Consider the following 22,471-nt stretch of genomic DNA (forward strand, 5'->3'; position numbering starts at 1 on the left):
AATTGAGTATTCGGCTAGCCGAAAGTTCCGGACCCTGCTATTCCATGCCGGACGTTTTCGGACAGCATTCCGACAATGCAGATTCAACTTGATAAGTCAAATCTGCATCAGCGGTCAACTGTCGAAAACAGCCACGTTTTTGACAAAAACACGTGGATTAGTGAGTAGGTGTTTTCAGACTGTGCCGGGTTTTTTTCTTTTCCTGACAGTTGAAAAATCAGCTCTTTCATCGAATAGGTCGAATGCATATTCTACCTAAAAACTGTCGAAAAGTGCAGTTTTTCCGACTGTCGGAAAAACCTGCCCAATTGAATACCACCCATAGAGGTAAAAAACAAAAAAATTTAAAGAGAACTTACCATATGACAACGATAAAAATTACCTGCACCCATGCATCTATAAATGGCCATGGGGATTCAGGGATAGGTAATCTTTTGACAAACTATGCAGGTTTGCTTTACGCAATATTACTTCATATTTTTAATGTCATGTTAATGCTATAAAATAAAAAATTACAATACTGCCGACATTGCAAGTTTCCCCTCCCACCTCTACGGTGTGATGTGCCGCTTTCTATAATGTTCCAATCCTACTGTACAATTTTTATGCCACATATAACTTCCTCGGCCTACTGCACAAGCCAAGCCTGGGCCCATATATCTGCCACACACAGAGCTGCTTTACCTTTACATTGCTCCTAGATAGGGAGGCCAATCCAGGGATCGGGATCGGCGGGATCTCGGGATTTGGGCCCAAAAATGCTGGGATTTGAATTGCGGGATTGGAGCCTCCAATCCCGGGATTCACAGGATTACATTGCGCATGTGTGGGAGGGTGGGTGTAAGTAATACAACTTACTATTAGGCGGGCAGCAGCCACGGACACACGCTGAACGCGGTAGCACTTCAAATGTAGCGCCGGCCGCCAGCCAATCAGAGCTGGCTGACCGGCAGCCAATCAGGGAAGCTGCCGCAGCCAATCAGGAGCGACTGCTGCGGCTGCTTCCCTGATTGGCTGCCGGTCCGCCAGCTCTGGTTGGCTGGCAGCCGGCGCTTCATTTGAAATGCCGCCGCGTTCTGTGTGTCCATGGCTGCCGCCCACCTAATAGTAAGTAGTATTACTTACTCCCACCCTCCCTCCGTGCAGTGCTCTCTATCAGCCTCCCTCCCGTGCCGCTACCTACACCCACCCTCCCTCCCTCCCGCACCGCTAACTACACCCTCCCTCCAGCACTGCTACCTACCTACACCAACCCTCCCGTGCAGCTCCCTACACCCTCCCTCCAGCGCTGCTCCCTACACCCTCCCTCCACTGCCCTTCACTGATCCCTACTGCAATCCCGGGATTGAGCGTTTTTCAATCCCGAATCCCGGGATTGAAAAAACGGCCCGGGATTGGCCTCCCTACTCCTAGGTCATTAAGGCTCCCATATCCAATAAATAAGCTATACAGGTGCTTCCACCGTCACAAGAAAGGAAGAGAAATAAGAAGCACGGAGATCATGTAACATATACTAACAGATCCGAGACGCCAGGACCGTTAAGGGCACCATGCACTAGAACGATAATGCCCGATTTCGGGCAGATATATTGGGTGAAATCGGGCATTTTGGAGGAGTTTCCGATCCGCGTTCCCGTGAGCATCGGATCGGATCCCCTAGATTGAATGTGCTGCACTAACGATCATGTCCGACCCCGCAGGCATGGCTGGGATCGCATACAATTCATCGTATGCAAATGGACAGCATACAATGTATCGTATGCGATCCTGCAACCCGGGAGGTTGCCGGGGGGATGATCGCCTGCGAGATGACGGTCGGACAGGACGAGTTAGTGTATGGGGTCCTTTAGGCTCAGCAGCATTTGCCTGCTACATCACTGCTTTACAGCTGTTTGACACACACAGAATCTTATTAATGGCATAAAAACACAATCCCGATGTTTGTGGATGAGAGGGATCTTTTTGTACTGCGAATGCGTCACAGCTGCACTGCGCAGCGATTTATTGGCAACTGCAGTCAGTGAGAATTTAGGCGCAAGGTGATTAATAGTCAGTGAGCACTAGAAAGGGTAACGGGAGGGTGGCTGCAACTTTTCTGCAGTTGTACTGGGGCTGGCATCCTAGTTACGATGGTCATCTAAGTGGCAGATTAGGGGGTCATTCTGACCCGATCGCACGCTGCATTTTATCGCAGCGGTGTGATCGGGTCAGAACACTGATTGACAGGCAGAGGCGGTCCTGGGCAGGGGGGGGGCAGGAAACGGCGGCGTTTGGCCACCGTTTCGTGGGTGTGGTCCGGCCAACGTAGGCATGGCCGGACCGAACGGGGGGCAGGCCGCAACGGCTGCGTGTCGTCACACGCAGCCGTTGCGGGCCGGGGTGCGATAAGTAGCTCCCGGCCAGCACGCTAAAGCTGCGCTGGTTGGGAGCTACTCTTGAAGTGCAAAGGTATCGCCGCTGTGTGATGCCTTTGCACTTCTGCGGGGGGGCCGGCACTGACATGCGGGGCGAGATAGCCCTGTGCTGGCCGTCCCACCGCATGTCAGTGTGAATGATCGTAGCTGTGCTAAATTTAGTAGAGCTACGATCATCTCGGAATGACCCCCTAGAGGCGCTGATGGTGGAACTATAACTATAGCTACTGGCTACACTGTGCCACATATCACATCCTGTAACGCAGGGGTGGGGAACCTGTGGCCCTCAAGCTGTTGTTGAACTACACATCCCAGCATACCCTGCAACAGTTTTAGCATTGCCAAATAGCAAAACAGTAGCAGGGCATGCTGGAATGTGAAGTTCAACAACAGCTGGAGGCCAAAGGTTCCCCACCCCTGCTGTAACGCATGAGACATTAGATATACTGCCCTAGGATACCAGCCATCAAATATATGCAAGAAGGACTCAGTAATTTGTAGTACTTCATAAAGGGACTATTCTGTGCCTTTCACTATTGATAGTCCATCATTTGGCACTGTGGACTGTTCATGCCACCAACCACTGGGGCACTAAAGAACACAGGCCAGACTTCTTGCCTTACAAGCAGAAGGACACTTTATGCATGTATATGTTGTTATAATTAAGTGATTTTTAGATTGCTCTATCCAATAATATTTTACTGTTGATTGTCTTTGTAACTGATTTGTTTTTTTTAGCTATTCTATTAAACAGTGTTATATTTGATACACGAGTTGTATTTTTGAACTATAGAATTGGTTAAGGTGCTACTCGTTTTACTGATGGTGGAAGTCTCTGTACAAATTTGCGTGGCTGCTGTATTAGCATATTTTTGCAGATCCAATGCGCACAGTCCTGACGGGATTTGCGACTACTGTACGTCTGAATCAGGGCCACAATCTCGGTTTACAACTGTCTCTCAACATAGCCAATCGGCTCCTAACTGTCATTTTTCAAACACAGCCTGTGACATGGCAGTTAGAAGCCGATTGGCTGGTGCTTTATCACAGTGATATTTATCACTTTTCAGGCTTAGTACATCTCCCCCACAGTATGAGAAAAATACCCAAGCAGGAAAAGGAGACATTGAGCGACTGAGCCTTATGCATCATCTGAAATATCTTAAGCCAATAGCGTACATATTATTATAACAGGGACTAAAAGACCAATAGAATAAAGACATTGACATTATAGTGTATTACTTCTTGTACTGAAATCTGTGTGTTTGGAGAATACCATCAGTAGCAGGGGAGCCATAGTAATTTCTCCCACAAAACTGATGCTATAAAACTCCACACATCATAGTGACGCCAATTGTGTTCGGTCTGAGCAAAATGGCAGTCTGCATACTTACCTAGGAACGATAGCTTTCTGGTCTAGAAAACAAGCTGTCATGTAAATTATAAAAGTGTGTGCGTGTATATGGCGTGGGGGATACCAGCAGTCACATTGTAGAACAGTACAATACAGCCAGTGTTTTTGCCCACTATACTTCAGTTCATTCAGCACCACCTGCAAATAATGTCCACTACCTGATCTAAAGCACCACTTCGTTACCACTGATAACTCCGGTATATTTTTTGAAAAGAAACTATTTTGCAATTACATTTCTGCAACAATATTTTACAAAACATCAGTGAGCGCAGAAGGAAACAACACAGAAATGATGACAGACTCCAACTGGCCTAAACACAGAGACTCCCAGACACTGTACTGTGGCAGGCAAAAAAAATAAAAATAAAGCCAAAACATTTTTTGTAAGACAGCATGAACAGATCACCCAAAAATATCACCCTTCCCAAATGTAAAATTGATTGGTCTAGCTCTCTGTGGCAGCAACCATCACAACACAGCGACCGATTCAATTTCAATCACATTAAAACAGGGGTACCCAGATAACCATGGGATATACAAGTTACTGTGACCAGTTCTTGTCCCCACCAAAAAAGCAGAAAACTTTCAAGCAGAGGGGTGACTACTTCACACCAACTCTGAAGGAGGCTGAGCCACGTTATGATGGGAGGAACTGTTTATTGTGCATTGAATGAGATGCTTGCAGACTGTCTCCAACCCACGTGTCTGCATGGAGCCGCAGCACCCAACTCAATGCGCCTTATACAGAGAGCCCAGGGCCGCCACGGTTCGAGCTCCAGTGGCATGCATCCTCAGAAACAGGATTTGAAATTAAAAATAAATAAAATAAAAAACCGGAAAAGCCAAATGATTGCACCTTGCAAACTCCCATCCACACTTATCTACTGAAACTTGCATTTCAGCAATTGCTAGCAACCTGTGAATGATTGTCCTGCATGAACTACCGGGTAGTGGATGCAAATGAAGATACCTGGCCTTGTTCTACAGATGCTTGTTAAATAATCTCAGTCTTACAAACACAATAGTTTTAACAGTGCATTGCACATCAAAGGTCTATGGCTGCACTGAACTCTCAGCCCACAATGATAAAGCAAGTCACACTTTGGCAGACATGAAGTGAATGACCCTTACCTTTCACCGAGCGTGGCTTGGCCTGTTTCCTCCTGGACATTTCCACGGCTCCTTTAAACTCTCCCTTATAAAAGTCCTAATGTGAGCAGCCAGCAGAGTTCCTCCGGGTTCCGTCTCGCAGTCTCCCTGCTGTCGGGTCCCTGTTGCAAACTCTCCCCCCCACCTCTCCCTCTCTTTCACTTATTGTGCTAAAGTTCCTATTGTGTGTGTGGGATTCTGACTCCCTTGGGTGCAGTGGGGGGTTGGAGGAGGGAGGAGCACTAAATGCCCCCCCACCCCAAGCCCTACGGGTAGTCACACACCAGTGCTGCGGGAAAATTAGGAGAAATTCTACAGCCTGGGGGGTGGGGAGGGTGCTAATTCAATTACACTGTTTACCAGCTAGTGGCTGTGTGTTTTTTCTGGACCCCGGCAGAGGATAATGCCCCTGGCAGCAGCTGGGGGTAGATAATGCTATGCCTACCTCTAGAGTCCGGTGTTGTAGCACAAAGGACACTATGCTGGGCGCTGGGGCTGCAGGAACCCTGTGCTGTCCCTATACCCTATGTAATACTTCTGCTAATACTGTGCAGCCCCCTCCTCTGCGATACTATGTAGCGATCTGCCCTTTATCCCAGCCTGGCCATGGCGATGTACCTGGTGCTGGGTAATAACAAGGCTGTGCTGCTCTGTACCCTGCCTGGGAGAGCGGGTAATGCTCTGTGCAATCCCCTATACTGATAGTATTACCCGTCCTGTTTGCCCCTGCCCGCCGCACACCACTGACTTGCCCCTTCTCCACAGCCCTAGGCAGGACTTGCCACTATTTGCCCCCTCTCCTCCCCAATACCCCTTCTGGCCGAGGGTAAAGTGATGCTCTCACACCCCGTGTCTCTATCTGCCGGCTGGATCGGTGCCCCTGCCCCGGGGCTAATACTATTACCCCCTTATCTCGCTCTGGGGGTATTTCTTCCTCCTAGTCTGTGGCTAGGGGTACTTCCTCTCTCTGCCCCCTGCCTGGGTGCCGCCGCCGCTGAGTGCGCCTCCGGTTGGCGGTGTAGCCGGTGTATCCCGTGCTCCGGCGCCGCTAGCTGCCCCCATGCGCCGCGGTAAATCCGCCGCTGCCGCCCCGGTTCCCTATCTCATTCCGCCCGGCCGGCTGGCTGCTCTGTGTCCCGGCTCTCTCCCCTCCTGCTCTCGCTGCTGCTGCTGCTGCTGGGGCTGCACTGCAGACACACATAATAAAGCCAGGCTGGGCTGGGGATGGAGCGGAGTCCCAGCAGGGGGATGTGAGGAGTGGAGTCCCGGCGGGGGAGCGCTCTGATCCCGCAGGGAGCCCCCGCACAGCCTGGGCTCAATCAGACAGTGAGAGAGACAACAGCACCGAGCCCTGGACAGCGCTGGAAATACAGGCAGAGGGGGGAGCCGGGGAGGAGGAGTTCGGGGGAAGGGAGAGAGGAGGAGGGGGACCGGGGAGGAGAGAGATGGAGAGGGCAGAGAGGATGGGAGCCGGGAGCAAGAGGAAGCCGGCTGCTGCTGCTGCTGCTGGGCGATGTGAGGGGACGAAGGGGTTAAAGAGAGGGAACAACCGGCATGTGCCTTGAAGGAAGGGGCTGGGGGGACAACGGGGACGTGCTTGGGACTGGGAGGGACAGGGGGAACAACTGGACCGGTCTTGGAGAGAAAGGGGGTAATGTGGATGTGCCTGAGCTAGAGGCTGCTTACTGGGCATTTGCCTGGGAGGTAGAAGTTGTGGGGGTAATAGGGATGTCCCTGGGAGAAGGAGGGGCAATAGGTATTTGCATGGGAGAAATAAGGGTGAGGGGTAAAGGGAGTCACGGAGGGGGAGTCAGGAAAGGAACTTGGAAGACAAAAGGGAAGAAGTGAGCGGCATACACAGCGGCAGAGTTTGGGCTGGGGCAGGAGGAGATGGGATACATACTGTATATGTGCGGGCGGGATACAGGCTGGTATAGGGGGCACTGAAGAAAGGCTCGGGGGCTGCAGAGAATGACAGCTGGGTGAGGGGGGAAGCACAATACTATACAAGCGGCATGTAGAAATGACACAAGCTACAGTAATGCAGGCGGGAAGGAGGGCGTGTGACGGACCAATAGGTAAATATTGTAACTGGTCTGAGCAGAGAGTACGTTTCATTCACAGGAAGACTAGAAAGGTCAGTAAGGAATAGCATGCTGCTCATACAGAAGACCACCCCATACAGACATCTGGCCGCTAGCCGTATTGTCAGCACAGTCCCACAGGATCTGCTCTCTTGGCCCAATCACTGAATGACTAGATCTTAACAATTTGGGGAAATTGGACACAGATCCAGTCATTATGCTCAGCTTGAGCTATTGGCTCTGTTTGTTTATGGGACTCTAAAGCTGGGTACACATTAGAGAATGTGGAGTGTACCTTAAGGCCCGTACACACTGGCCGATATATCGGCCGTTCTCTTGAATAGCCGATATGTCGCAGGTCCGTCGGCCAGTGTGTACGGCCAATACGTCTGTGAACTCCGTCGTTCACAGACGTATCGCGTCGGCCCCGCAGCACAGCCGACGGCCAATATATCTACCGATATATTGGCGCGTCGATGTGTGTGTACGGACGGTCGGCCGACCGCCCGTACACATGCTGCGGTGGCCGGCGGTGATTGACAGCTGAACTGGGCAGACCTGTGTACACGCCCGCCCAGTTCATGACGTCAGTCCCCGACGGAACGGGCAGTGTGTATGCACAGCACACTGCCCGATCCGTCCATAGATATATCTGCCGATCAATTGATCGGCAGATATATCTTTCAGTGTGTACCCACCTTTAGTCGACAGCACAACCAATATATCGTCTGGCCGCACACATTGAATGATACATTGTGTGATCGCATTTAAGATGCATTCTGTCATTGGCAGGGATGACCTAGCAAACGACCTGCGGTAGCACTTGAGTACAGGTACACACTACACAATGGGCGGGATGTACTAATGTACATCGCCTCCCTGCGCCACGATGCTGATCGCATATGTACTAACATATGCGATCAGCATTGCGGAGGACAAGTCTTCCGATAAGAGCTGTCCTCCGCGATGCGCAGCGGCAGCCTGACTTCCGGGATTCGGCCCCAGAAGTCAGTCTGCGCATGCGCGGGGTGACGGGGGCGGCCGCAGGGCATGCTGGGAGGGATCCGATCGGATCCCTCACACAGTGCCGGCCGGGGGTTTGTACATCAGGAAAATGTGGTAAACAGGGAGTTTACCGCATTTTCTGCTTAGTACATCCCGCCCAATATGGCCAATACATCATTCCGATCCATGTCGGAACGATATATCGGCCGATATATCATCTTATGTGCTTAATTATCAAAAAAATATTTGCAGCTTTTTCTCCCAAAACACCTGTTGTCAGTTGTTGGCCACAAACATTTATTAACGCTTAAAGGTATGTAGGATGGACCGCATCTCCAATACCTGCTACAATCCCTCCATTCCTACCAGCAGCCACATCTATATGTTTCTATGAGGATGCGATGCTGCCAGATGTACCAACTTCCAGAATGCAAAGAATTCCAGAGATTGGCCTCCACAGCTACTTCTGATGGCAGTAGCCCACTGTAGCCTATGGGCTACACATTGCAGATGCATCTGGCAGAGGGTTTCCCCCCCAGTGGCATCACAAGGGGGGTGCAGCCAGCACCCAGGCGGGTCACACCAAAGTGCCAGCTCCTGCTCAGTGACAGGAGCCAGGTGCTGCACAGGTAACATTACGTGCAGCAACTCAGCTCCTGTCACCCTGTAGAAGCCAGCACTGCAGACAAGCCAGTGTCCGGGGGCAGCCCGCATCTCTCGGACCCCTGAATGCTCAGCCACATCGCCTCCGCAAAGCCACACCCTGTCCCACGAACCTCGTCCCTTTTGCAGCCGACAGCGCACCGGGTGTATTGTACGTGAGTGACGCCTCTGGTTCCCAATCTGGAACCCTCCCCAGAAGTGGCCGCTGTGCATGTGTGGGCAGCGGGGCCGCACATGCACAGTAGTCCTGCTGACACACTGCACATCACAGGGATGGGCTCTTTTCGGAGCCTGTGTCCCTGTGAGTGTTTCTTGATACATCTTGCTGATGTTATCGCATTTTGCAATGCGATTCTGGGCACTAATATCGTGCCCAGATTGTATTGCAGATGCGATTTATAATTAGGGGGTCTATTCATGAAGCAGTGAAAAGTGTGAAGAATTGACCCAGTGGAGAAGTTGCCCATGGCGACCAATCAGCATTGCAGTAACATCTATAATTTGCATACTATGAAATTATACAGAGCAGCTGATTGGTTGCCATGAGCAACTTCTTCACTGACTCACTTCTCCACACTTTTCACTGCTTCATGAATAGACCCCAAAGTCTTTTATTACCTGGAGTTTATGCCAAAAATGCACCACTGGAGTTTATGCCAAAAATGCACCTCTGGAGTTTATGCCAAAAATGCACCTGTAGCAAGTACCAACTCCCACCCCATCTTCCAGCTTTGCTATTTTTGCCCATACATTTAATCTAGTGAAGTTATCTATTAATAACAGAAGAATGAATTTTATGAGTGACTTATTTCTATTGTCTGAGCAGGGCACATCATATACCAATTAAGGGTTTAGGTCCATAGATTTACAGAAAAATATTGGCATTGTAACTGGTTGCTTTGTTTCAGACTTATGTGGCAAAATGTCCGCGTGCCATTTACAATGCATCACCATTGTGCTCTGGAAAATGTGACAGTTTGTGAACTCTCCCCGTGCACCTTCTGGGTGGTCTGGAAACTGTGACCGTTATTTGCAGCCACCCACTAAGCACTAAGAGGGTGAAAAGGGGTAAACTGTCCCACCTGGCAAACCTTTGCCCAGGCATATCAGCTATTTTTTTATTGTGGATTTTTTTAGGAATCTTAAATTGGCCAAACACCTAAAGATTATCTTTCCAACCAGCCAACTAGTTGGCTGTTTGGAACGAAAATCCATTACTGTATGGGAGCACAGGGCAATTGGCCATTTACTCCCAAACGCTGGAAAACAGATTATTAAGTCATTCAGGTAAGTTGGTTAAATTTGCCTACTTCTCATTTATCTAGCACCTTCTAGAAGATAATACTTGGAATCTGATTGGTTGCTATGGGCAACATCCCTTCTTAAATAGAACTCCCATCTTAGTAAATTTACCCCCTTGTCTAATGCTGGCTATACATCCGGACGATATCGTACGAACCATCCAACTAGTTGGATGGTTGGAATGATAATCTGGCAGTGTGTGGGAGGAAACGAAAATCATCAGTTTTGCGCCCACACGCTGAAAAAAGGGCTCCTTCGCCAGGGTGTAAATAACATGCACAAAGTGACATCTGACGAAAGGATCCCTGTGTGGTTCCGAAATGCCGCACTCGTGCCGGATGTAACATGCACCTAGGCGTTTCACTATCCTGGAGTGCCGTGTCTAGTCTTGGACTGTGAGTTCTGACTATCTTGGATCATATATATATATATATATAAACAAAGTCAATTCAAATAGCACTCCCATTAGCCGGTAAAGTATGCTCTGGTGCCCTCCTAGGTACCTGCTGCGAGGTCCAACAGTAGAAACATGTATGGAAATTGGACCGAGCGCTTATATGTGCAAATGTGTAGTGTTCAGAAACAAGTAAGAATTTATGTGATGTAAAAAATATAAAAATATGTATATAAAAATAAATGAAAATGAAAATAAAAATAAAAATTAAAAATAAAAATAAAGAATAATAAGGGAAGGGAAGGGGAAAGGGGAAAGGGGAGAAGTGCAATGTTTACAGCTCCTTTTTGAAAGAATTGTGGAGCTTGTGGACACTTTTATGGAAGGGTACAGTCTGTTCTTTTGTACTGGAATCTTTCCCTGACTTACCCTATGCAGATGCGGCTGGAGGCTTTTGGTGTCTCTAACAGCATTCAAGTGCTGTAACTCACGATCTCCTCCTCTTAGCCGCACTGTTAGCCGCTGCTCCGTTCGTCAGACCGGAAGTTGCGATGTTTACTTCCGGTATTCGGACGCTGGCGGCGGCTGGCTTCGTGTCCTTGGTGTCCTCGGTGTTAGCTTAGTTCTTCTTATACTCCAACGCGTTTCGAATCGCAGCAGGATTCTTTTTCAAGGAGATGGTCGTAGAAACATGTGTAAGGCGGCACTCGAAGACTGAAATAAACTGCACTGCAGGAAATTTTCAAAGTTTCGAATTTATTCAATTCGTCATCAGGATAAACAGAAACACAATACACATACCTTATAAAGCAGTCTAATCACCACGTGATCATGTCCAGGTGTACGGGTCCGGTATCACCGCGACATCAATGTCCGCCCATAACCGGAGCAACATATACAAATCACAAGTGTCAGGTGAGGCAACCTCGAGTGGTACTAAGGCGCAGACAAACTACGTCGTCGTACCACGTCCGTTGTCAAGAAAAACATAAACAAAAAATACATACAAACAAGCTATAATAGCACATCACCCATAGTGCTTAAATATACAAAATGAAATATGAAGTTCGTACATGGTCACAAATTGACACCGCTAACTTGCCTAAGTCCTAAAATAGGTATATATTATTGCACATATATATATATATTGATAAAGCTGATTATTTACCTTTAGAACACAAGCTATTTACTAATATCGTGAAGCCGTAATGGCCGCTGTCCCTCGTGCACGTGCTACGCTCTTCGTACGCTATTTGCGTACAAAGACCTCGCACGTGGTACGCAAGTTACATACACACGCTGCGCTGTGAGTACGGGATACACACAGCGAGCGTACACACAGATAATAACCTTTTAAACCTTACACAGAGTATGCTTATACTGTAATTCTTAGTGTTGAGATACTGCAATGATATAACACTGTTTAACCTTGGTCTGTAAGCTAGCTGTTTGAGCGATTGAGATGCTCAGCAACCCTTAATAACAAATGGTGAAACACACTCCTTGCTAAGGTTCCAACACCTATACTAACAATATTTAGCTAAGTAAAAAGGGAAAAACAGTTAACAGTACATACACTACAGGCTAACATTAATATCTAACAGAATAACTAAACAGAAATATACACAACAGCGAACGATCGCAAACACAAATACATAGGCTAAGAATGAATGGCTTACATTAAACGGGTAACAAAAGTGGCCACAGAGAAACATACCATACGGGGAACACTCGCTAGCGCAACCGGATCCAGTCCTCCAATTATCAGAGATAAATGTTGATGAGAGAGAGTACTGGCCGGTCTGGGGACAGTGACCCTTATATACACAACATACAGTGCACTACAAAGGGTCCTATAATCTCATTGTTCATTGGACACAGGAATGTCTCCTCGCATCATAACAAAAGGTCATAGGTTAGTTTGAACAGGTGGGCTGTGACTATATCAAACTGCTCAGGTGGGAGGGAATCTCAGAATTCCCGCCGCATGGATAATGAACCGCAAATATAGTAAATGTCCAGAAACTACTAATAGACATAACTATACGCAGGAGCGATTAATCTTTACCTAACCAGCACCGGATTGTTTCTAATAAAATGTTCTTTAGTTAGGTACCAAACACAACTGCTCAAACCCTGTCTGACCCTTCGTACCATGCAAAGAGGAATTCCTCTGTCCAGGGACCAGTTACATTAAACAAACTTACAGTTATTATTAAGGGGAACATTATCTATAAAACATACTATTTGGATTTATTATTTAACGATTGAGTCGCCCGCTAGACGCACACAAACTCTACCGTAAATGCACATACCATGCGCTCGAGCGCATGGCCGAGGAGGTGCCGTCACGCAACTGCGAATATGCGCACGCACGGGAGAGAATGTGTACGTGCAGCGGGCAAGCGCATGAGGTGAATATATGGCAACGTGTAGCATGATATTTTTCCGACTTTGACAGTCCACCCTTTGGCAGTCATCAATAACTGCCACTTCCTAAAACAGTTCAAAAAAGAAAAATATATGTCATCATGTAAATACCATTTTATGATTGGGTAAAGGGAGGAGAGGAGAAGGTGGGAAAAGTATGACCTAGTGAGATAGTAGAAGCATGTGTGTATGAATCCATGTTTGAGGGGTCATGTATCATCGTGCCGTACGTGTTTTAAATCAAGCTTCGAGGTATTGCGAAGTATACATTTGAATCCTTCTTATCCCGTATTACGGGTCTGTGGATGGGCTGTCAAACTTTACCGAGCTCTTTTCGGCTTTTGGTTGCAACAAATGGGGGAACACATTTAGTTGATGATACATGAATGGGGGGGATATGTGAGTGCTGGTATCTGTGTCTATATTCCCTATCGACTATGTGTGTCATTACCTAAAGGTTGTAGAAATGAGGATAAGAAACAATTATTATAAATGCAGTCATAAACTATGTGAGTTTAATATGCATTCGCCGATTGAGGTCTTGTCTGATGTCTTGTCTTGATGTACATGTTGTCTGATGTCTCTCGGTGCTTTTGCTATAAATAGCGAGCAAAAAGCTTTTCCATTGTCCATAAAGTTACAGTCTCTAAAGTATTGGGCTATCGTAAAAGTTAAAGTCACTAGGGAAATTGGGGGCTTGTAGCATAGTTCATCATTGGTCTGTATAAAAGAGGGTGTCAAATTCTTCTTCCAAGCAGATGTCTTTGTACCTTGGAGGAAAACAAAGGAGAAACGGGTGAAAGAAACGGACCGTGGAATCACATTTTCATCACAACATTGTCTCTATCGTTGGGTCATAAATCAAATTAGTTGTTGTTATTACAGTGTCCTCGCTCCTCAGACTCATCACTCTGGTATTACCTTTACACTTCGTTAAAGTCCGAACGCATCTAAATATCAGGCCAACCAATATGACGACTCCCAGAATACACAAAAGAAATTTCCCTACATCCATAATAATACCTTGGGCCCATTCTCCTAAGCCCGAGAACCAATTTCGTGGGTTCAACCATGACACCCAACTGGTCAGCTCATTACCCACAGCAGCGAGTGTGAGATTGTGTTTCCTTCGAAACTCCCATTTTAATTCTAAAATGTCATCCATCTTTTGGTCTATGACCTCGGCTGGGTCCTCCGTGCTGTTTGTGATATACGTGCAGCACTTTATTCCATATTGAGTTGCTAGGGTAACACAATACCCGCCTGTCACAGCTGTGAGGTAATTGAGAATCATCCTATGCTGAACCAGTTCTATTTTGTAGGCTTGTAACTCTTTCCCAGTATATCTGAATGTGTTGTCATACATTTCGGTGATATTGTCTAATAAATTTGCAAGCGCAGATATATATCTATAGTTTAACACTCCTCTGGCGGTACGAGTGATATCTAACGCGATTAGGAATTGAATCCCGGTGGATTCATGGATCAGATCAGAGGCCAGATGCTCTGTTCTTTCTATCAGGTGCCGTTTAACGATGTGCTCGTAATGAGTGTGAGTATAAGGAGCTTGGGCACTGCGGTGGATATCTTTCATTTTGATATGGGTTACAGTCATTACTTCCGGCAGTACTTTTCCAATATAACACAATCCCTCTGAGTTTGGGGCAAGCCACTTATACGCCTTCCTCCCGCATATGAAATATGCATCATCGGGGAGAACATATGGGACGGAGTATGACATTACCATGTTACAAATTTTCCATGTGAAATCTCCTAACCCTAATTCTCCCATCTGTTTAGTACACGTATCTGTTTGTACGATATGTGCACAGTATCCTGGTGATACTTCTCCAACTCACATGGTCCTACTTCCTAGAGTGTACCTATACCGGAAAAATCTTCCATGGTCGGCTATCTGGCGTATAAGTTCTGTGTCTATGGGCATTCTGTCGGCTCTGTATGAAAAGGTCATGGTTTGATTACTCCATGACACTTCCCAATTTCCCGGCTTTCGGGGATTGGAAATGTTAAAGCATACTAAAGACCTATCCACATGATATTGGTGGAGCTTCAAACTAGGAGGACTAGAGATATTAAACCTCTTGTCCACCGGCCTCCCACCACTTAACTCAAGTACCTCTCCTACAGTTAAAGGGAATGGTACTAGTCCTGATTTGCTATGACCTTGAGGTACTTGAGAGCATACCCAACAGTCTGTCTGATTTAACACTTTACCCACTAAGGAGTGATAGTCACTCAATGGATGCCGGTCCATGTGGATATTAAAACTGGACTGACATTTCTTGATGCACCCATCCTCAACTATATTGTCACAATGCCTACAGATGCAGTTCTCTTCAGCTAACAATCCTTCACAATTCCTTCTATTGTCAATGCTACCAGATCGTTTTCTGATACTCGCCTTTACTCTGTGATTATGTTGTTCTTGGAAATCTACGCCTCCATCCTGGTCATCAGAACCCATTCCAGATCCTTTCTCGACCTCCATGGTACTCTCACCAAAACAGACTGCTCTGGTCAACATCATGGTCAACAGAAAAATCCGGATCACAGTCTCTTGGGGCAAGTCCATCTTAGAGGAGTAAAAGGAGAAAAATAAGAAGGGGGAAGGGAAATAGGAGGGAGGTGGGAACTGGAGAAAATAACAAATGGGAAAAAGAAATCTGGCTCGACAAACGCCTCTGGTCTTATTATTCTCAGTGCACAGGTGTCGTCTCAATCCTCCCTGAACAGACACTCTAGTGATACAACCTCTACCGTCTGTTCTTTATCACGAGACCTCTCTGGGTCAGCAACCTTTTTACAATGAGACGAATGGACCCAAGTCTCCCTCTCGGCAACCTTCAATGCAGTTGTGCTGGTCAATAAGACTTGATATGGTCCTTCCCATCTGTCAACAAGGCAACCTGAGCGTAGAAAATTCCGTATCATTACATAATCCCCAGGTTCAATGTCATGACAATTACTGTCTGGCAAATCAGGAATCACCAACTTTAGATTATCATTCTGATTCCTCAATTGCTTACTCATCTTAACCAAGTACTTTACAGTTACTTCATTGTTACATTTCAAATCATCCTGGGGGTTAATCATAACATGGGGTTGTCGACCAAACAAGATTTCAAAAGGAGACAGATTAAGAGGGGACCTGGGAGTGGTTCTGATGCTGTATAATACGATTGGCAAAGCTTCAGGCCATAACAGTCCTGTTTCAGTCATTACCTTGCTCAATTTATTTTTAATAGTGCTGTTTACTCTTTTCACCTTCGCACTCGCCTGGGGGCGGTACGGAGTGTGCATCTTACTATTAATTCCCATCAACTTACACATTGTTTGAAAGACTTCACCTGTAAAATGGGTACCCCTATCACTCTCAATGATTCTAGGGATACCATACCTACACACAAATTCCTGCACAATTTTCTTTGCAGTAAACACAGCGGTATTTGTGGCCGCGGGAAATGCTTCAACCCAATTTGAGAACACATCAATACAGACCAATACATACTTTAAATTTCTACAAGGTGGCAATTGTATGAAATCACTTTGTATTACCTGAAAAGGGCCATCTGTCGGAGGGATATGGGATGGCTCTATTGGTATTGCCTTTCCGATATTCTTCCTCAAGCAGGTGAGACATGTCATCGCTCTTTTACCCGCATGGGAAGAAAATCCTGGGGCGCACCAATAAGCTCTTACCAACTTACACATTCCTTCTTTGCCTAGATGAGTCAGCCCATGTGCCGCTTCCGCTAGACTTGGAAGGTATGCTCTGGGTGCCACTGGCTTACCCTGTCCATCTGTCCAGAGTCCTGAGGACTCCTGGCCATATCCTTTTGACCTCCAAACTGCCTTTTCCTGTGGGGAACACAAGTTTTGCATTTCACACAATTTCTGTGTGTTTACAGTATTAAATACCATCAGTTGTGTGGTGTCTGTCTGTATGGGGGTACTTGCTGCTGATTTAGCAGCTTCGTCTGCTCGGCTGTTACCAAGTGATACCGGGTCTTGGCTATATGTGTGAGCTTTACACTTGATAACAGCCACTCTGTCGGGTTCCTGTATCGCTGTTAGAAGTCTTTTGATGTGGTCTGCATGCGCTACCGGTGTGCCAGCTGCCGTCATGAAATTTCTGAGGCGCCATAGGGCCCCGAAATCATGGACTACTCCGAAGGCGTACCTAGAATCTGTGTAAATATTGGCTGACTTGCCCTTAGCCAATTCGCATGCTCTGGTTAGGGCAACCAGTTCAGCAACTTGTGCTGAGTGTGGTGGGCCTAGCGGTTCTGCTTCTATGGTACTTTGGTCATCTACGACTGCGTATCCAGTACACAAGTCTCCCGAGTCCGTCTGTCTGTGACAACTACCGTCAGTGTAGAAAGTAAAATCTACATCTTCCAGTGGGTTGTCACTGATGTCAGGCCTTGCCGTGAAATTTTGGGTCAAATATTCCATACAATCATGCGTGTCATCCCCTGTATTAAATCCTCCTTCACCATCACTCTCATCCTCCACCCTTTGTGCCTGTCCAGGCACACCTGGGAGATACGTTGCAGGATTTAATGCGCTGCATCTCCTTATGGTGATGTTTACGGGGGGCCATCAATGCCAATTCCCATCTTGTAAACCGCGCTGATGAGACGTGTCTGGTTTGGGCAGAATTCAGTAAGGCTGACACTGCATGTGGTGTATGAATTGTGAGGTTGTGTCCTAGCACTACATCTTCGCTTTTTGTGACTAGCAATGCTATTGTTGCAACACTTCGCAAGCATGTGGGGAGGGATCGCGCTACCGTATCTAGCTGAGCGCTATAGTAGGCTACCGGCCTGCTGGCATCACCATGTTTCTGGGTTAAGACACCTGCCGCGCACCCAGCACTCTCTGTTCCGTACAGCTCAAAGGGTTTCCCATAGTCTGGCATACCTAATGCTGGTGCCTGCGTTAGGCACTGTTTAAGTCTCTCAAATGCCATCTCAGATTCGTCTGTGTGCGAAATCCGATCAGGTTTGTTTGATGAGACCATCTCCTGCAAAGGTAGGGCCAGTATGGAAAAACCTGGGATCCAGTTACGGCAATACCCACACATTCCTAAAAATGTTCTAATCTGTTGCTGGGTTTGTGGCAGGGTCATGTCACGAATTGCTTGAATTCTATCAGCGGTGAGGTGTCTCAGTCCTTGTGTTAAACAGTGTCCCAAATACTTCACACGGGTCTGGCATAATTGTAACTTGTCCTTGGAAACCTTGTGTCCTGTGTCTGAAAGATGAAACAGGAGTTGTTTCGTATCTCTCAGGGACGCTTCCAGTGAATCTGAACACAGCAGTAAATCATCCACATACTGTATCAATATTGATCCACTCTCTGGTTGGAAAGACTGTAAACAATCATGCAGGGCCTGTGAGAAAATACTTGGACTATCTATGAAACCTTGTGGTAAGCGAGTCCAAGTGTACTGAACTCCTCTGTATGTGAATGCGAATAAGTATTGACTGTCAGGGTGCAGAGGTACCGAGAAGAAAGCGGAGCAGAGGTCAATCACAGTGAAAAATTTGGCAGTGGGAGGGATTTGCATAAGGATAACAGCTGGATTTGGCACTACAGGGAATTGACTCTCAACTATTTTGTTGATCCCCCTTAGATCCTGCACTAATCTGTAATCCCTCCCCCCACTCTTTTTAACAGGGAAGATGGGACTATTGGCAGTGCTGGACGTCCTTACCAGAATGCCCTGTTGTAGCAAGCGCTCTATTACAGGGTAAACTCCTAACTCCACCTCTGGCTTCAGAGGGTATTGTGGGATTTTTGGAGCTATCCTACCATCTTTTACTTGCACAACTACTGGGGCTACGTTTGCCATCAATCCAGTGTCTTGTCCGTCCTTGGTCCAAAGTGACTCCGGTATCTGGGAAGTCATTTCTTCTACCTTGGACGGACACCTATTTACAACAACAGTGTGTGACATTAATCTTGTTGGGGAGTCTAGCATATCCTGCGCTTCCTGAGCGTGGTTTTCGGGTATGTCCAAGAACACACCTTCAGGAGTACAGTATATGACGCATCCCATTTTGCACAGTAAATCTCTCCCTAGGAGATTAGTCGGAGCCGATGCAGCCAGCAGAAAAGAATGCTTGGTGTGCAAAGGCCCTATCGTAATCTCTGCTGGTTTGCTCAAAGGGTATTGTCGCACTACTCCTGTTACTCCCATGGCTGGAATTGTTTTACCAGTGGTTCTCATGCCCACGGTTTATCACTGACTTGGCCGCCCCCGTATCTACAAGGAAATTTAGAGATTTACCAGCTACATCAATTGTAACCTCGGGTTCACTTCCAAGGCTCGCAATTAATTTCACTGGCTGCAGATTACAGGTATGGCCCCGCCCCTATGGTGCATGGTGACCTCACTGCATCGCACTGGCAGCTATTACCTGTGAAGGGGGTAAATGGGGACTATCAGAGACTTGCCAGTCTCTTCTTGGGGGATACCTTCTTGTTTCCCCTGCGTGTGGCTCATAACTCCGTCTCTGCGGTCCTTGATCCCAATCTCATATGTCATGTCGTTGTCTAAGGTTCTTATATGTATTGTGTGGGTTACTGGTGCAGTTACGTGCAAAATGACCTTCCCTGTTACAATTGTAACATTTTACCATATGCGGCTTACCACCAGGGGTCTGAGATTTAGACTGAAGCGGCCTTGTTGTAAGGGCTTGGATACTTATCGCCATCAGTTTATCACCCTGTGACTCCCTGCGTCTTGTGATGTTCCTGTCGTGCCCAACAGCAGTCTCTCTTAAGGCGGCCACCGACATACCTCTCCAGTTAGGTTGAGTGGTTTGTACCCTATTCCTTAATACTTCCTTTAAACCGTCCATCAAGACGGACACCGCTACCTCTCTATGGTGTATATTTGCCTCAATGTCCACAATCCCAGTATATTTAGCCATTTCCTCCAGTGCCCGGTGGAAATAGTCAGAGGCTGTTTCTCCTTCCGTTTGTTTGATGGAGAAAATTTTGTTCCATTTTACCACAGCTGGGAAGTATACTCCCAGCTGCAGATTGATCCTGGTTACATTATCTTGATTATACTCATCCGTAAGGGGTACCTCTTCATCTAATTTACAGTCAGCTATAAATTTCACAGGGTCAATACTAGAGGGCAGGCATGCCCTCAGTAGTGTCCGCCAATCTTTGTTGTTAGGTTCAGTGGAGTTACCCAGGTCCTTAATGAACCTCTGACATGCGGCTAAATCTTTTCTGGGATCAGGAAATTCAGACAAAATTGTTCTTAATTCTGCTCGGGACCAGGGACAGTGCATTGCAATATTCCTGATGGGTGTGACCCCATTTGTGTCGGTCTTCCCATTGGGGACCGCTATCACTCTAACAGGATTAAGATTAATTACTTCACTCTGGGTTGATTCTACAGTGTGTGGTGCAACAGTTTCAGCATATTGTACAGTGCCGTACTTACCTCTAGATACAACCTCACCTGTCCCTGAACTATGGGCCTTTGATACCACTCTTACTGGTTGGGCGGTGCCCACTGAAGTATCGTTTATGGTGGCCGCTAGAGAGAGAGCTGAAATCGTAGTGGGCTCATCTTCCTGGTCGTATTCCTGGGGGAAGTTTAAAATGGGATACAACTTGCATGGGTTAGCGTTAGTATCAACATTTGCATTAACTTTCATTTTATTCTTATCACTACTACATTGGTTAAGTGCACCCTTATCGTACACCCGCATGTCATTCTCTGCAGCCACTTTTTCCCCTACTATATACGGGGGTGGTGCCGTTGCTATCGGACTCCTACCAGGATTTGAATTTGCTTTCTGAGCTAATTCCTGTTGTATTTCACTTTCCTGTTGCCATACCTGTAAACAATCATAATGTCTAATCCTCTGCTTTGCAGATTTTATTAGACCTATCCTTTTTCTTAGATTCTGCAATACCTCAGGGTTCAAACTGCCTACCCGGGGAAACTGCTCCCCATCATCCTCTGTCATTCGTTCCCATTCTTTGCAAAATACCTGTGTGTGTGATCCGTATTTTTCACACATTATATACCGTGCTGACCCTTTGGGCCAACAAATACCAACGTGAACCCTTGTTGGGCGTCCCTTCTTTGAACAACTGGCCCCCATCGTTTGCAGATATTGCTGTCTCAGCGAATTCTTACAAACAAACCAAGTTGCCCGCGGTAAGGCGACAGTGAAAGTTCAACTAGTGCCTTCACTCACTTTACGCCCCAATTGGCCAATACGAGTTCCAGCAATGTGCCCACCACTGGACGTACCCAATTCGCGGGATCTTTTTGTAACCTCTATTTACTGGGGCGTGTGGGAGTATGCTACCCTCCCCAGTAAGTATTGGTTGTTGGAGATTTCCTGAGTGAACAGCGAAACTCCCTTAGAATAACAAAAACCTACACAAATCACGTTAGAATGTACAAATAGCGTTTATGATCCCACAGTAAATTTTAATGGGTATCAAGGTAACAAACTAATGCACACAATTACGTGCGGTCCAGTCGCACTGCGCATAAGTAACTTAATATTTATACGCTGTACGACCAACGGAATCGGTTGTTTAGGCTGCGAAACCTTCAGCCGGAGCTCAACTTGTGTCTATATGGGTACTACGCAAAACCCCCCGGGCTGCGCTTAAACCTTCGCAGTCCTTTTGTCTGCGGATACTACTTGCTCCTTTTACCTTGTATAATGTTAACGCAGGCAAGCCAGTCCCACGCCACCAAGTGTCCACTCACCTGATGTGGTCTCCGACGGGATCCCGATTTCTGGGTTCACAAAATAATACCTTTATTTCCACACTCACTCCTACTCACTCATATGCACACTGATCTTTCTGTACAGAAATTCCTTTCATACAGGCAGTAGTCCAATCCCTGAGTATTGCAAATAGAAAAAAGTTCTCTTTTAACTAAGCTTTTTGGAAACTGAACAAACCTGTGCTATTATCAGGTGGCTATACTATACCGCCCCCACTAAAACAATGTTATCGTGTGATTTGAGTCTCGGTGGGCGTAGCCGTACGCTCCGTTGCGTAAACACGTCACGTGCGTACGCCTTTGTGTTGCGTACGTAATCTCGCACGTTGCCCGAGACACGTATGCACAAGTCCAGATATGCCAACAGCAACGCAACTAACACGCTTCTATAAATGTAAACGATGTTCAACTGTAATCGCTTACCGTACACCACACAGTATTTGCTATGCTGTGTGCGTGTCCTTTACAATTATTCCCTTAAAAATTATCCTTTATAATCTCAACTAAATAGCACCAGATTTCCTCAGCACGTCTCTAATAATCGATTCTAATGGCAACAAGAGAGTGAGCCGCAACAATGCAGGTGTGTGCGTGCGTGTGTACGTATACAAAACAGAAATAAACAGTTATAAAAGATAATAGCGTATTGTTCTTACCTTCCGGTTTCGGATTCCACCCCAGCACTCCTACAGCGTAGCGTAACAGACGCTTATCTAGTCAGCACCACTGTATCCCTCACCACCAACACGGATACGAAAGGATACTGCTTTCCCGCCCTTTGCTGACAGATAAAGTCTGTGTTCACCAGTGTGG

The 22,471-nt window shown here is 46.8% G+C and overlaps 1 protein-coding gene across 1 annotated transcript in view; it reads right to left on the bottom strand.

The window, feature by feature from the left end:
• ZNF423 (zinc finger protein 423) overlaps positions 1–6,383 on the bottom strand; it is a 416,823-nt gene extending 410,440 nt beyond the window's left edge. The window contains exon 1 of the mRNA XM_063945343.1: positions 4,960–6,383. Within this exon, the coding sequence (XP_063801413.1) occupies positions 4,960–4,999 (40 nt within the window). The 5' untranslated portion in view covers positions 5,000–6,383. The remainder of the gene's footprint in view (positions 1–4,959) is intronic.
• Between the last annotated feature and the right edge of the window lie 16,088 nt (positions 6,384–22,471).

This window comes from Pseudophryne corroboree, chromosome 11 (assembly GCF_028390025.1).
Source record: "Pseudophryne corroboree isolate aPseCor3 chromosome 11, aPseCor3.hap2, whole genome shotgun sequence".
Lineage (NCBI taxonomy): Eukaryota > Metazoa > Chordata > Amphibia > Anura > Myobatrachidae > Pseudophryne > Pseudophryne corroboree.